At 37.0% G+C, this 14,435-nt stretch overlaps 1 protein-coding gene across 1 annotated transcript; it reads right to left on the bottom strand.

Annotated features, from left to right (window-relative positions):
- Positions 1–8,215: 8,215 nt before the first annotated feature.
- Positions 8,216–9,064, bottom strand: LOC121383728. The gene is made up of 2 exons (XM_041513824.1): positions 8,515–9,064; positions 8,216–8,483 (listed from the first exon to the last, which is right to left on the bottom strand). The coding sequence occupies exons 1-2, from the start codon at positions 8,971–8,973 to the stop codon at positions 8,343–8,345; spliced, it is 600 nt and encodes a 199-aa protein (XP_041369758.1). The 5' UTR covers positions 8,974–9,064; the 3' UTR covers positions 8,216–8,342.
- Positions 9,065–14,435: the final 5,371 nt, after the last annotated feature.

Here is a 14,435-nt window from a genome sequence, read left to right as displayed (position 1 = left end):
GCTACGTAACATTCAATTACACAATTTATTAAGCACACTGTATATTATTAAATACTTGTTACATTAATATCTACAGTTGGAATAATTTATATATGTATACACCAGAACATTACTCGATGTCGTAAAATCTCGATGTCGATCAACCGTTTGATCATGAATATTCAGTAGACGCTCACTGGCTGACGACTCTCAGTGTCTACGATTTAGTCTCTCCCGTGTGTTGTGTGTGTGTTATCGGTCTCAAGACCCTGTTTTCACATTAGAGGTGGGATCAGTATGGAGTCTGGACATAAATCTGCCGATTGAGGCACGACCCCCAACACACACAAACACCTTGGCAAGATGACATTATAAAGGACAGCTATATATCAAACTAAAAATATGTTTACTTTTACTGTGCGAAAACCATAAAGTGTAATCTATGTTTATTATATTGTTAAGTCAAAGAACATTGCACCAGCCCAGTCACGTATTCATATCAATACATGTAAAGTGTAATATTATAAGTTTTCTATAGTAAGTCAAAGAACAATGCATCAGTCCAGTCACGTATTCAAATTAATATATCTATTCTCAAGGAACTGGGAAAGTCCAACATGAACAGAGAGACATGTTTAAGAGAAAAAATAATATAATTAAATTAAATTGTCGGGGGCAGGACGTAGCCCAGTAATAAAGTGCTAGCCTGGTGTACGGTCAGTCTAGGATCGATTCCTGTTAGTGGAATCATTGGACTATTTCTCGTTCCAGCGAGTGCTTCACAACTGGTGTTACAGACCATGATATGTACTATCCTGTCTGTGGGATTATGCATATATTAAAGATCCCTTGGTGCTAATAAAAAAAATAGTTGCCCATAGTTTTCTCTCTAAAATATATTTGTGGTCATTAACTACATGTCTGACACCACATACATGTACATGTGTAGTTGTGTTGAGTGTGTCATTAAATATAAAATTACTTTCTTTGTTTCTTTGTTTCTTTCTTTTAAACATGGTTTCCATATGCAACAACCTTAGTTAAAAATTATGGTCGAGCTATGTCTGTATTTTGTAGATAATTTGAATATTATATAAAAAAAAAAATTTAAGTTGCAATTTAAAATGAAAATGCCTGGGAATTGTTTATTGTAAAAAGGATGCGGGCCCAAAGATGATAAATGTTTTATGACCATACACAATAAAATATTTTGATTTACTTAGCACAGAGGGAAATTAGTTTATATTATTTCAAAGGCATCATCACATGATTGTAACTTTTCTAGTCATTGTATATTTTATAGACATTATATAATATTTGACATATAGTTGAACATGAATTAGTAGATAAAGGTCAAGTATTTTTCTTTAAGTCGGAGTCCGTTCATGGTAGTTCATATTATAACTAATTGGTTAAAAGAAGCGACCCCTTTATATAAATGGCATAAAATGAATATGCATACTACTAATAAATATTGTTCATTGTAGTAGTTGAAATGTATGCACATTCATATTTTCTGGGCTAAAATATCTAGATATTACTACATTAACTGGAATAATTGTAACATTTCAGATGTTCCAATGATGAGGGATCTCTGGTCATTATAACAAAGTGGTTACTGCTATTTAAATATCATTCTACGAGCGCATTAGACATACATTAATACTTAATCACGCACGAGCTCAATGCTGATGACGAATGCATTAAACTATATTTAAATATTTTTTACACCTTGTCTTATTGTACTTAATGGCATTCACTGTTGTCATTATTATAACATCAATTTATTAAATATTTTAATCAACAGTCTTTATTCAATTAACAAATTAAAATGTTTTCAAAACATTGACAATCAAAACATGAAACTATACCTGAAAATGTCTTATTTTTAATCTACATTTACCGCAATGTATTTGCAATTTATATATGATAAGACTAGTAGAGTAGTTCATTCCTGTACATGCATACAGTATATCACCCATGTCAGCATAGTTTAGTGGTACAGGTAGATGCGATGGGATATATGATTGATTGCCCTTAGTGGACCCATCGCCTTTTATCTTACTTCAACCAGTGCCCAGGACTTGTGATAACTTGAGTTTAAACAACTTTCAGATCAGGTTGCCGGGGTCTGGATTGAAAATTAATGTTGCGGAAAGACACTGGCTTAAGATGTCATAATACAGCTCAGATTTTAAGATATCACTTGCCGGATTTGTTTCAAGTTGTGCTGTGTCATAGCCAGCTTTGTTTTGTAGATCCACATAGTCACACACCTTCCCACCTACGCCAAATTGAATTCTTATGGGAACAAAAATAACAGTTAAAAGTTGATACACAACTATCCACAAGCACCAAATGCCTAGAGTTTGAGGATTTAAAAAAAAACAGTGCACTAAACATGGAATATGTGATTTTAACAATTCATTAGCCATAGTAAAACACCTACCAGCCCTTCTCCTGTGTATACTGTACACTGCATGGTGCTAATAATACTACAAGTAGAACATAAAACCAGAATCCAACATGTCCAAAACACTTTTATAATCACTCTAATAATTAGCATGCAATTTGTGAAATATTTGTGCACATACCATGTTAAAACTATCCCAGTAAATTAATTCCATTTAATGTACAATTGCAATGCATCTACAGTTCACCTGAGATTGACATTTGTTTACGACAAAATTTAAAAATACAAACTTTACTTTCCACAAAATTGGGAGTTTCTAATTAACACATTTATTTTATCTCAAATGCCACGAGACACCCTACGTTTTGCTGGTAAAATAAAATGCAAGGTACCACACGTTATATGTGTTGCCTGAGTAAATCGATACATTGTTTTTATCAGATAAATGTTTTATTACAAAATGTTTACATTATCAACAATGAAATATAATTTTGTGAATTTGACTGTTGACCATTTGCATTTCGCCTACAGTGTATTACTAAGAATAACACATGTTTGCGTACCAGTGTCAATAAAATGGCGAGTTTTATTAGGAATCGTTTTTGTCGGTTCAAGTATAGGCTAGAAGGCATTAAAAATATGTGCTGACGTGCCATTAAATATTTCTTTCCCATACATGCCAATATCCAACTAGTCGATAAACCCTAACGGGGCATATATACATATATATATATATATATATAAATATATATAAAGATATATATATATATATATATTAGGGTAGCAAGGATTGTTTATTGGGGGTGGAGTGGAGATAGAGGGCACTGCTTTTACACATGTTATGGGGTGACATGCATTATAAAAAGTTGGTATTGTGAAAAAAGAGGTATATTCGAGAAGGCAAGGTCCTCTTGTGCCCAATCCCTGGCTACCCGGATACGCCAGTGCATATATGTGCAATTTAAAGTATATCAATCAATAGATTTTGGTTTCAACACGGGTACCTTTAGTAGTATTACTTGCATATTTAAAATGTACTCAACAAAATGAATTAAGGGACAGTAGAATTGTGATAATTATTTGCTAATGTCATATTATTATAGTAAGTTTTTATCACATATAACTTCTAAACATTGTTTCAGTAACATCTGACCTATGTTACATGCAAACATCTTACACACGCTGAGATTTTTGTGCATTTTTGTAAAACCTACGAAAATGCGTATTCTGATAGGAATTGTTACACATTGATTGTAAATATATTTGTCATTTTATTCTCTCTAAATTACTGTTTAAATCATTAAGTTGAAGAACATTTGTTTTAGAACATGTCAAAACATAGACACTTTAGAACGAATGAAAACTTTTAAGGAAAAATGCTGAATATAGTTACTGGCCCTGTATTCATTTTGTTTTGTTAAATTACTGTGTATTAAAAATCATTAAACGTATTTACTTATTTTAACGGTTGATTATTAATTCAGTCAGTAGCTCAACACTACAAATGGAGCAGTTTACTCTGATAGCTTACATTTCGTATTTAATTAGTGTAACAAATGTATCTGTTATAACTGGTTTTAAGGCTTTGCTTTGTTTGACAAATTGTTTTTCTAAAGTTGTTAAGAGCTTCTAGCAACCTGCTACAATACCAGGGAGCCCAATTCACCATCTCAGTGTAGGATAAGGTTACTGTGCACACAGCTGGAAACACCCATGACCATTTCCAGTGTCTGCCATCCAAAGATAATTTGTTATTGTTTACAATTACTTCCTGCCACCAGTACATTTTCAAAGTATTAACAACACAGACCCAATTAGGTGTCTCAGAGCTGCTTCGAAATTAAACGTTTACTGTATGCCACATGGACTCACTGCAAGATAACATTATTCTTGACTTAGATATCACACAATGTGTCACATATGTTGGACTGTAAGAAAAACTGTTTATAAAATAGCTTGCTCTGGCATGCTGGTTGGAGCTGTTTGTGTTCAAGTTCCAGGAGCCAGAATAAATTAAATAGTTCTTCATCAAATTACATCATGATTTATTATTATTAGCAGACACAACTTTTAAGGTTTATACTAAAACAAATAACTGCTAGCATCTAAAAGCAAAATATTTAGCAAAAAATAAGTTTCCGATTTTTAAGTGCATTCCAAAGTTTTCAGTGCAGTTTTCTCAGATTGAAGTGGAAAGAAGATGAGTGGTTCTGGCACTAACCCCTCGATGTGTCTGTCAGTGTTTGTGTGTCTGTTAGTGTGTTTGTGTGCATCAGTGAGTGTATTTGTGTGTTTGTGTGCATCGGTGAGTATTTGTGTGTGTGTGTCAGTGTGTTTGTTTGTCTGTCAGTGCGTTTGTGCATGTCTGTCAGTGTGTTTGTTTGTGTCTGTCAGAATTTTGTATGTGTCTGTCAGTGTTTGTGTGTCTGTTAGTGTGTTTGTGTGCGTTGGTGAGTGTATTTGTGTGTGTCTGTTAGTGTGTGTTTGTGTGTCTGTCAGTGTTTGCTTGTGTCTGTCAGTGTTTTTGTGTATATGTGAGTGTTGCATGTGTATTTGTGTGTTTGCATGTCAGTGAATGTTTGTGTCGTATGTGTGTGTTTGCAATGTGTATCTAAGTGTGTCTGTGTTTGTGTGTCTGTGAATGTGTTTGTGTTGTATGTGTATGTTTGCATGTGTATCTGAGTGTGTTTGCGTGTCTGTGAGTGTTTATGCCGTATGTGTTGGTGTTTGCATGTGTGTATGTTCATGTGTTTGTGTTTTTATGAGTTTTTATGAGTATGTATTTGTACGTTTGTGTATGTGTGTATCGAGTATATGTATATGTATAAATGTGTGAGTGTTTGCATCTGTGAGTGTTTTTGCATGTGTGTGTAGGCCTATGTATGTCCATATGTTTGTGGTTTTATGAGCATGCATTTGTAAGTTTGTGTATGTGTATGTGCGTGTTTGTGTGTCTTTGTGTATCTGTCTACAGACGCGCTTGCGTGCATGTGTGTGTTTTCGGAAGCAAGGGGCTAGAGAGCCCGAACATCTGCCCTGAATCACGCATTCTAAACACCGGACTCGTACGCCTTTTATAATGTGTGTTGTGGTGTGGTCTATACAAAACTAGTTGGACATCCTATATTACCATAGTACAGAAGGATTTTTAAAGTGATACTTCAGATATTATAAAAGTGCTTAATAAAACGGGTTAAGTTGTATTTATACGGATATTAGTAACAATAAGACTGTGAAAATGAGTCTTGGTTGTTATTTTGTTTTTGTGTTGTTTTTATATAAAGATACTCTTTAAAACTCTAAAATTCTTAAGTTGTAGTGAATAATAAAAATTAGCATAACAGTGTGTTTAAAAGTGTGAAATACAGGTAACAATCGAAAGGCGTATGAGTCCGATGTTTAGAACGTCGACATGAGTGTCTACTGAAATTGGCTGCTAGCATAATTGGATGCTAGGAATTGACTGCTAGAATCCGCTCAGTTTTTGTAATGCAACAATAGCCGAACTATACTATTTTTAGCCCAGTGGGCGCCTGCCAAAAGTGTCCCACTTTCAAAATACTGGGTTTATTTTTAACTTGGAAAAGCCAGTGTAGTGAAACCAATTCGGAGTGCGGCGTCTTATATGCACCGAATGTAATGGGATTTTCTGTTTTATATGCTTAAATAATAAAAATATACCAGGGAATGCCGCTTTAATAATTACTGTCATTATTAATAAAAAAATATAATTTTAATGCGTAAAGCAAAATATAATGGTATACCTATTTATACCCCCCCCCCCCCCCCCTTCCACCTTTCCCGTACGAAATCCTATTTACAGCAACACGTCAGCGAACAGTTGTGTAGAAGTCAGTTTTGTTGAGCAGTGAGGTTGGCACTAAAAATAGACAGCTAAATAGTGACGGGGAAATTTCCACGCAGCCATTTCTACACTGCCTAGCCAAGTGGGCATGAATTCGACCCGTATCCCCCTTTCAATGGTTAAGGCAGTTTCAGTGATAGGGTTAGGGTTAGTCTTTGTAGTCTTTGATATGTATATGTATGAATGTGTGAGTGTTTGCGTCTGTGAGTGTGTTTGCGTCTGTGTAGGCCTATGTATGCCCATGTGTTTTATGTTTTTATGAGCATGCATTTGTAAGTTTGTGTATGTGTATGTGCGTCTTTGTGTATCTGTCTACAGACGCGCATGCGTGTGTGTGTTTTCGGAAGCAAGGGGCTAGAGAGCCCGAACATCTGCCCCGAATCCGCACCTGTATCACAAACACATGTAACATTATGATTGTTTTAAGCATTTTTGGTTTAGAGTACTTCATACAAATGTTTAGTAGTTTAATAATTACTGTCATTATTAATCAAACAATATAATTTTAATGCGTAAAGCAAACTAAAATGGTATACCTATCTAAACCCCCCCCCCCCCCCCCCCCCCCACCTTTCCCGTATGAAATCCTATTTACAGCAACACGTCAGCGAACAGTTGTGTAGAAGTCAGTTTTGTTGAGCAATGAGGTTGGCACTAAAAATAGACACAGCTAAATAGTGACGGGAAATTTCCTTGCAGCCATTTCTACACTACCTAGCCAAATGGGCATGAATTCGACCCGTATTCTCCTTTCAATGGTTAAAGTAGTTTCAGGGATAGGGTTAGGGTTAGTCTTTAGAGGGGTACATGTCAGACTCTTTCCCATCAATCAAACTATGACCCATGAATATCAGTAATACAACCCCTACCTTAAAGTATTAACTGCAGAAAATGGTACCTTACAAAACAAATTTATAAAGGCAAACAAATTCCTGATTGCCCCCCCCCTCCACGCACTTACCAACCCCCTGCAGCAAATGATAATCTTCTTAAGATAATGTTTAAGGCCTAAAAGTTGAGTTTCACAGTATCACTGATAATGTTTAAAATTATTTATGCTGCGAGGTTAGTCAGTCAAACTGCTAACTACATGTAGTACAATAGTCAAATAAAAACCAGTAAAACAGGATAGAATTGAAAATGGCCGTTTTATTAAACAACATAAAATATGTAATATACATGTAATAGCCACCTGACATTATAGGTGTTACTATTTCAAAAGATCACATAACACATCTCTCCTGATAACAATTGACTATTGTAGGTGGGGGAGAATCCGCCACATTGCTAGTTTTGACAATGGCAGCATGTTTTAAACAGTTTGATGACAGAGGCTGAACAAAGCAAACCCCCACCCGTAGCAGTTTGACTGAACAGTAATTATATATATGTAACCTATTCATAATATATAATATTAAAGAGAACACACAAACACCAACATATAATGCATATCATTCACATTACTAAAGAGAATAAACGTTCATATCAAATAAGGCTAAGTTAATTATTTTCACCAAAACCGCCCATTTTAATGTCCGGTGGTTAAACCAAAGTCTATCACACATTTGTAAATGTTATGCAACTACCATCTGGCATGATAGATGCCTCTCTACCCCAGCACTGGGTCAACTATGTGTACATACCACTCAAGCTGCTAAGTAGTTACTACCTTATATTATTGATGTTATAGAATTTACTTTATGTAACTTAGCTTCAGTCATTATATATACCATCACAGGAATGCCATGCATTCAATGTAAACGGTACCTGTATATCCTTGTAATCATGAAATTCTGTGTCTAACAATAGTAGTATATTTATATAAAAACCAAGAATGCCATGCATTCGACGTTAAAAACAATGTAATCATGTATCTACCAACAACTGTAATCTAGATTTATATTGGAAATGTGAATGCCATGCATTCAACATCTCGTGTATTGTAAGTGAATGTCTCTGAATCGAATACCATAAGGTTAGATTTCATACGGTAAACCACAAGAATGCCCTGCATTCGGTGTAGTCTACCTATATAAAACACCCCTGCTGGTTATTTTAAATTCACCCCTGCTGGTTATTTTAAATTTACCGTACTTCAAAGGAGGGGATACGAATATAGCTTTTAAAGGCATTTGAATGCCATCTGCCCATGGCTTGAATATCAGTTTTAGATACCCCCTGTTCTGCTGCCGTGCTTGCCGCGCCTATTCTAAAGCTGTGACTTCTGAACTCATCGGATTTGTAGTGCTTGCTTTAATGTACTGCAGAAGTATCGGTATGAAATGGTTATACCTCCCGGAAACCTAAAAATGCTACCTGGCGCTGGTCCACGCTCTTTGATGTATTGAAACAACGTGACTACAGGACAAAGATTCTCCGATAATTGTGAATTAAGAACAAGTGTGATTGGTGCCTTGTTATAATGCCCCTTAAATGTGTGGAAGCTAATTTTCAATCTGGACGGGTATTTCATGCCTCTCCGGAAGAACTGCAAATTTGACATTTGAAGGATATTTTTGCTATTGCCGTTACATGTGATTTCACCGACCCTTAGGAATGCATGGAATGCAAGTAAAAACATTGCTTTAATCATGATCCTGTTGTATCCTGAAAGATGTAAAAGATCCAGAGAATTAATGAGCTGATGCAATATACATTTCATTATTGGCCGTCTGAAATCTGGCTTCATATTACTTTTTCGTAGTCCAGCAAGCATTTTTTCGAATGACAAAAAACTGGGTGGGATCACTAAAACACCCTATCTTGTGGATATACCCTATTGCAGAAAGATATGTTGTAATGGTGGAAGTTACAAAACCCTTATCGACCATATGTGCAATAAACAGTGCTAATGATTGTACACTAATAGGCAAGCAACACTCAATCTTCAAGACCTGTTTTACAAATTGGTTAAGTAGGAGGAAAGCTCTACGATATAATTGTTTTGAACTATCGGTCAATGCCGAATCAATGAGATGTAGCACAGTCCGGTTTAAATGTGCAACAGTTGTTCCGGAATTAATGCTGGTAGACTGTCCATGTAAGGCGCTTCCTGATGAAATTGTGTGACCTGCAAACGAGAGAGGTAATCAGCAAGGGTGTTGAGTTTACCTGGAATATGTTTGGCCCTGAATTGCACATTAAATTTTAAAGGTGCCAACACCAATCTTCTAATTAAAATCATAATCACGGCATTGGGAGATAACTGCTTATTTATTATAGCTACCACCGCTGAATTGTCGGAGAAAAAGAGAACAGATTTATTAGCTAGTTGCTGACCCCAGTGTTCCAAAGCCACCACGATAGGAAATAGTTCTTTAATGTTGGTATGGTGCCCTATCATATCTTCACCCCATTCACCAAAGAACCACTGATGGTCCAATATTGCACCAAAACCCAAGTTACTCGCATCTGTATACATGTTTAATTTCTGTGATGATTCCGAAACATTCGGTAAAAACATACTAGTTCCATTGAAATGGTCTATAAATAATGCCCATACCCGTAAGTCCAAGTTTGCATCCTTGGTTAACCTGATATGATGATGTGGTTTGAAAACCTTACAGGTTAGATTAATTAACCTACGCAAAAATTGTCTGCCTGGAACTATCACTCTACAGGCAAAATTCAACAAACCTATCAATGAATATTTCCTTAAGTGTAGCTTTTTCCTTTCCCAGGAAAAATTGCAAAGAACTTTTGATTTTTTCAATTTTTTCCAACGGCAATCTCGCTACCATCAAGTTGGTATCCAATTCAATGCCCAAGAAAATGATAGATGTTGTTGGAGCGACAGTTTTTTCCCGTTTAATTGGGATTCCTGTACACTGACACAGGTGTAAGAAATTTTCTAAAGCAGATTGACAGTTGATTGTATTGGGTGGACCTATAAACAGAAAATCATCCAACACATGAACCATAGCACTTAATTTTTCATTATCCAGTGTAAGGCCGAGCTGAATTTTTCAAACAACTGGCATGATATTGCACACCCCATAGGCAAGCATCTGTCATAATAGTACATACCTGATATTTGCATGCCCAACAGTTCATAATCCTCATGTTTTATAGGAATTATTCTGAAGGCAGACTCGATGTCTGTTTTAGCTAACAAAGCCCAGATCCAATATTGTTAATTAAATAGATAGCTGTATCTAATGTCTCATACTGTACAGTTTTATCACAATATGCAATTCCATCATTGATAGAGGATCCTAGCAGATATGAAAGATGATGAATGATTCTATACTCACCTTGTTCCTTCTTAGGAACCAACCCTAATGGGGATATCTGTAAGTTACGAAAAGGTGCTAATACAGTTGGATTTTCAATCGCAGACTTTAAATTTGGTCCGAGTCTAAATGTGCGTGGACCATTATAATTTAAAGAAAAACCTTCCTTAAAACCATCTTTCAAAAATGCTATTGATTCGTATTCGTAACCATGTAAGAATTTACAGAGAATATCAATTTTGACCGGTGTTGTGTGTATTTGCTCGCATTCTTTGGTTAGGAGCAGGACTGGCCTGAGCTACTTGGGGATATGGTAGACTGTGGGTTATCGGACTTGTTGCATCTACGAAAGGAATGTTGTCCCCCACAGAGCTTACATGCATGCTTGAACCCACAGCCCGATCTCTGGCAGACCCCTTTATTTTGGAAGGCATAGCAAAACGTTTTGAGATGCTTTGCCCTGTACCACCCTGTGGGTACTTGTGTGTTGGAGTACTGCCAGATGTCATAGCCTCAAGATACAACTCATTATTTGGTTGATCAAATGGTAGTAGCTCAGGAGAAGCCTGTCGCCACTTACGGAAGTTAATGTATGTAATAGCAGCATAATCTCCCGCCCTCTTTGCAATTCTTTGCACTATGTTGGCATACTTCATTAGTGAAGCAGCCAACTCAGGCCTGGCCTTGACCAGAATTGTTATGTAAATTTGGAATGCTGAATTCCAAAGCTCCATTGTCCGGATGGGAATGGGCTTTGCTTTTGGAATGAGGGAAAAGGTATTCAGCTGAAATGCTACATCAAACTGGTCACAGGGCCTGTTTTGAAGCAGTGACCCAAATTCTATGAATTGGTCGGCCCAAATGTTTTGCTTGATCCTAATGTCAACATTAATATCTAATGGACGGGAGATGCTGCTGCTACTATCATATATTGGTAGTAAATTATCAGTCGATTGACCCAGTGCTGAGGTACCGGTCAAGTTGCCTATTGCCTCATGCAAAAATGAGCTACTTTGCTCATTAGCACTCGAAGTTGCCGCAATTGGCAAATGCTCGTCATCATCTGGCGGAGCTGAACATGTTGCAGTGGCAGCTGGATGTGTTGCGGTAGCATCAGCAGTGTGATGAGTTACAGTGGCAGTGGGACCTGGATTACTTGCATCTGGTCTCAACACCAACCCTTCGGCTTTCATCAGCCTCACCACTTCTGCCGCAATTGCTGAAACTTGGCTGGTTGGCTCCACAAGAGGTACATGCTGAATCTGTGACACCGACTCTGTAGCCTCATGGGTTGGTGGTGTAACTGATGACGTCGTTTCCCTGGTCGCTTGCCTTCGCCCCCTCGGCCGGACTGTAGTGTGTCGGTCTTTCGCGGCTCTGCGTGGTCTTTGTGGTGCCATTACACTCAAAGAAAAAGTAAATGAAAACATATATATATATATATATATATATATATATATATATATAAATTATTATTGTTCAAACTTATGCAATATATTTTGTAATATTAACCTATCAAGGCTAATAACAGCTGTTATACCCAAGGAGACGTGAGTATAACCAATCTTGGTTACGAGCTACATATGTTAGCAAGCTTCCCAAATCCAACTATTAAACTTGTGACTTGATAAAATTATTTTTGAATAACCTCCATGAAGCCCCCAAAGGCCCACGTGATCTAAGATATCTTAAATTAATTTTAAACCACAACTATGAAAGCAACAAAGGCCCACGTGATCTAAAATACCTTAATTAATTTTAAACCACAACTATGAAAGCCACGAAGGCCCACATGATTTAAAATATCTTAAATTAATTTTAAACCACAACAATGAAAGCCACAAAGACCCACATGATCTAAAATACCTTAAATTAAGTTTAAACTAATGTAAACCACAACTATGAAAGCCACAAAGGCCCTCGTGATCTAAATTACCATAAATTAATTTTAAACCACAACTATGAAAGCCACAAAGGCCCACGTGATCTAAAATTACTTGGAATTATATTTAAACCACACAATGAAAGCCAGAAATCTGAAAAATTTAAACTCCTCTATAAAGGCCAGAAAGGCCCACCTGATCTATAGAGTAAAATACCATATATCCTTCAAGCACAATTGTAATTTTTTTATTTTTTTTATTTATTTTTTTTAAATTACATATACCGGGTACTTACTGTGTTCCGGGATAACTGTGCGATACGATTTAATGACCGCTCCCAGAACACTCCGCACATACTTTGGCAAACCGTGCGAATCCTTTAGGTGAACCCCGTCCCGGCAGTAAACATTCGAAGGGCTGTCTTTGAGACCTCTGTGCTTATGATAAGACACATACATTTTATCGGCGATCAAGGATTTCAGTCTTTGATTAATTGCTCTTATCTTGGTGTTGTAGACTGGAGTAGGAAGGTGGCGAGTTTTTTGTCTCGGCAAAAGTTGCATCACGCATACATGGTCAACCAAACACCCAACGTGAAGCCATTCCACTATGGACATGATATCTGTAGCTATCTTGTCAGATGCATTATCCCAACTGTCCGCATCATTTCCACCTACTTGTAACAAAACCACCTGTGGGTTATATGTTGACAAATGTTCCCGAAATTGACCTCGATATGTCTTTCACCGAATCTTCCAACCTCATATTTTCCCAATCGGAATTTGTCCTATTCGTGAAGTCACCTAGCCTACGAATGTAACTATGGCCCATAATCGCAACTTCGACAACCATATTTGCTCACTTTTGAACCACAAACAATTGACCGAAGCTTAGTAATGTATTTTTAACCAGAAAATCACAGAGATTTCTTGCCTTCCGCTTCGGCGCCATTTCCAACAAGTGCCCGTCACGTGACCATAAAAGACATTCATGCGCTGCATGGTCACCTTAATTACTCCTGCCAAATTGCTTATCGCAACGCCAAATGGTCCCCTAAATAAACATGTCTTAACCCCCGCATAAATGCAATTAAATTCCAAGGAATTTAATATGATGTTATATTATAACATTAAATAATTATTCAGTATGTAACAGCAATATCAGTATATTGCATGAATAAAAAAAAAGAAGCCTGCTGAATGTTGTCAATTGTGATGCAGTTTGTTAACATCTTCTTTCAGTTACACGAAGAGAGTGAGGAACACAAGACTACTGTCCTAAAGAAAATGGGAGAAGCAGCTACCCCAGGGACAACATAATAACTATAATTTAATTACAACAGTTTCTAATAAAACTAAAACAAGTCCACGATTTCAATCTGTTCTGACCCTTTCTGTCAGTTTCCTCCAACTCTGTCTTCTGAGCTGTCCACACCATCACCTACCTGTGTCAACTTCCTCCACGGTTTCAGTCTCTGTGTATTTCCTTGCACCCACCTGGCATCCTCGTCCTTTGCCGCTAATAAAGCTGGTCTGACCCACGGCACTAGTGACCGCCTGTAGTAGGGGTGCATAGTAGGTGCCTCTTAATGCCAGAAGTAATTACTAAACACTCCCCGAAGTGGTCAGACTAAGCCCATAGCTAAAAGCTGATGGGGAATGGCAGGTGTGTGGCACAGATAGCCACAAGAGACCAGCATCTGTCTCTGTTGGAGAGAAAAGGACTGGGATGTGGAGGTGGACAGCGAAAGAAGTTGAAAGATAGGAGTTGCCAGATCGGGAAGAAATGAGATGGAATTCAAAGAAGAGAAAGGAAAGGGGGTAGTGGGATAAAAAAACCACTTAAAAAACACCCTCCCCCCCAAAAAGAAATAAAAATAAAACAAGTTTTGTTTACCTCTTTTGTGTTGTTATTATTGTTTGTACGATATGATAACATGTTTTTAACGAAATTCGGTCACGGGCCATTCAAAAGTTGTACAGGCGAGTCAAAGTGTTGCTGTGAGTGGCCCGATTGGCCAGTCAAAACAAATCCCAAGTGCATACCCTGGATTAGTAGTTGTA

This window comes from Gigantopelta aegis, chromosome 10 (assembly GCF_016097555.1).
Source record: "Gigantopelta aegis isolate Gae_Host chromosome 10, Gae_host_genome, whole genome shotgun sequence".
Classification (NCBI taxonomy): domain Eukaryota; kingdom Metazoa; phylum Mollusca; class Gastropoda; order Neomphalida; family Peltospiridae; genus Gigantopelta; species Gigantopelta aegis.
Note: the sequence above shows the minus strand (reverse complement) of the source record. Positions and strands in the feature narration are given on the sequence as shown.

Coding starts and splice junctions, on each gene's coding strand:
- LOC121383728 (XM_041513824.1), bottom strand. CDS start 8,973: ATGCTTGCTGGACTACGAAAAAGTAATATGAAGCCAGATTTCAGACGG. Junction 8,484..8,514: donor ACCGATACTTCTGCAGTACA/TTAAAGCAAGCA, acceptor TCCGATGAGTTC/AGAAGTCACAGCTTTAGAAT.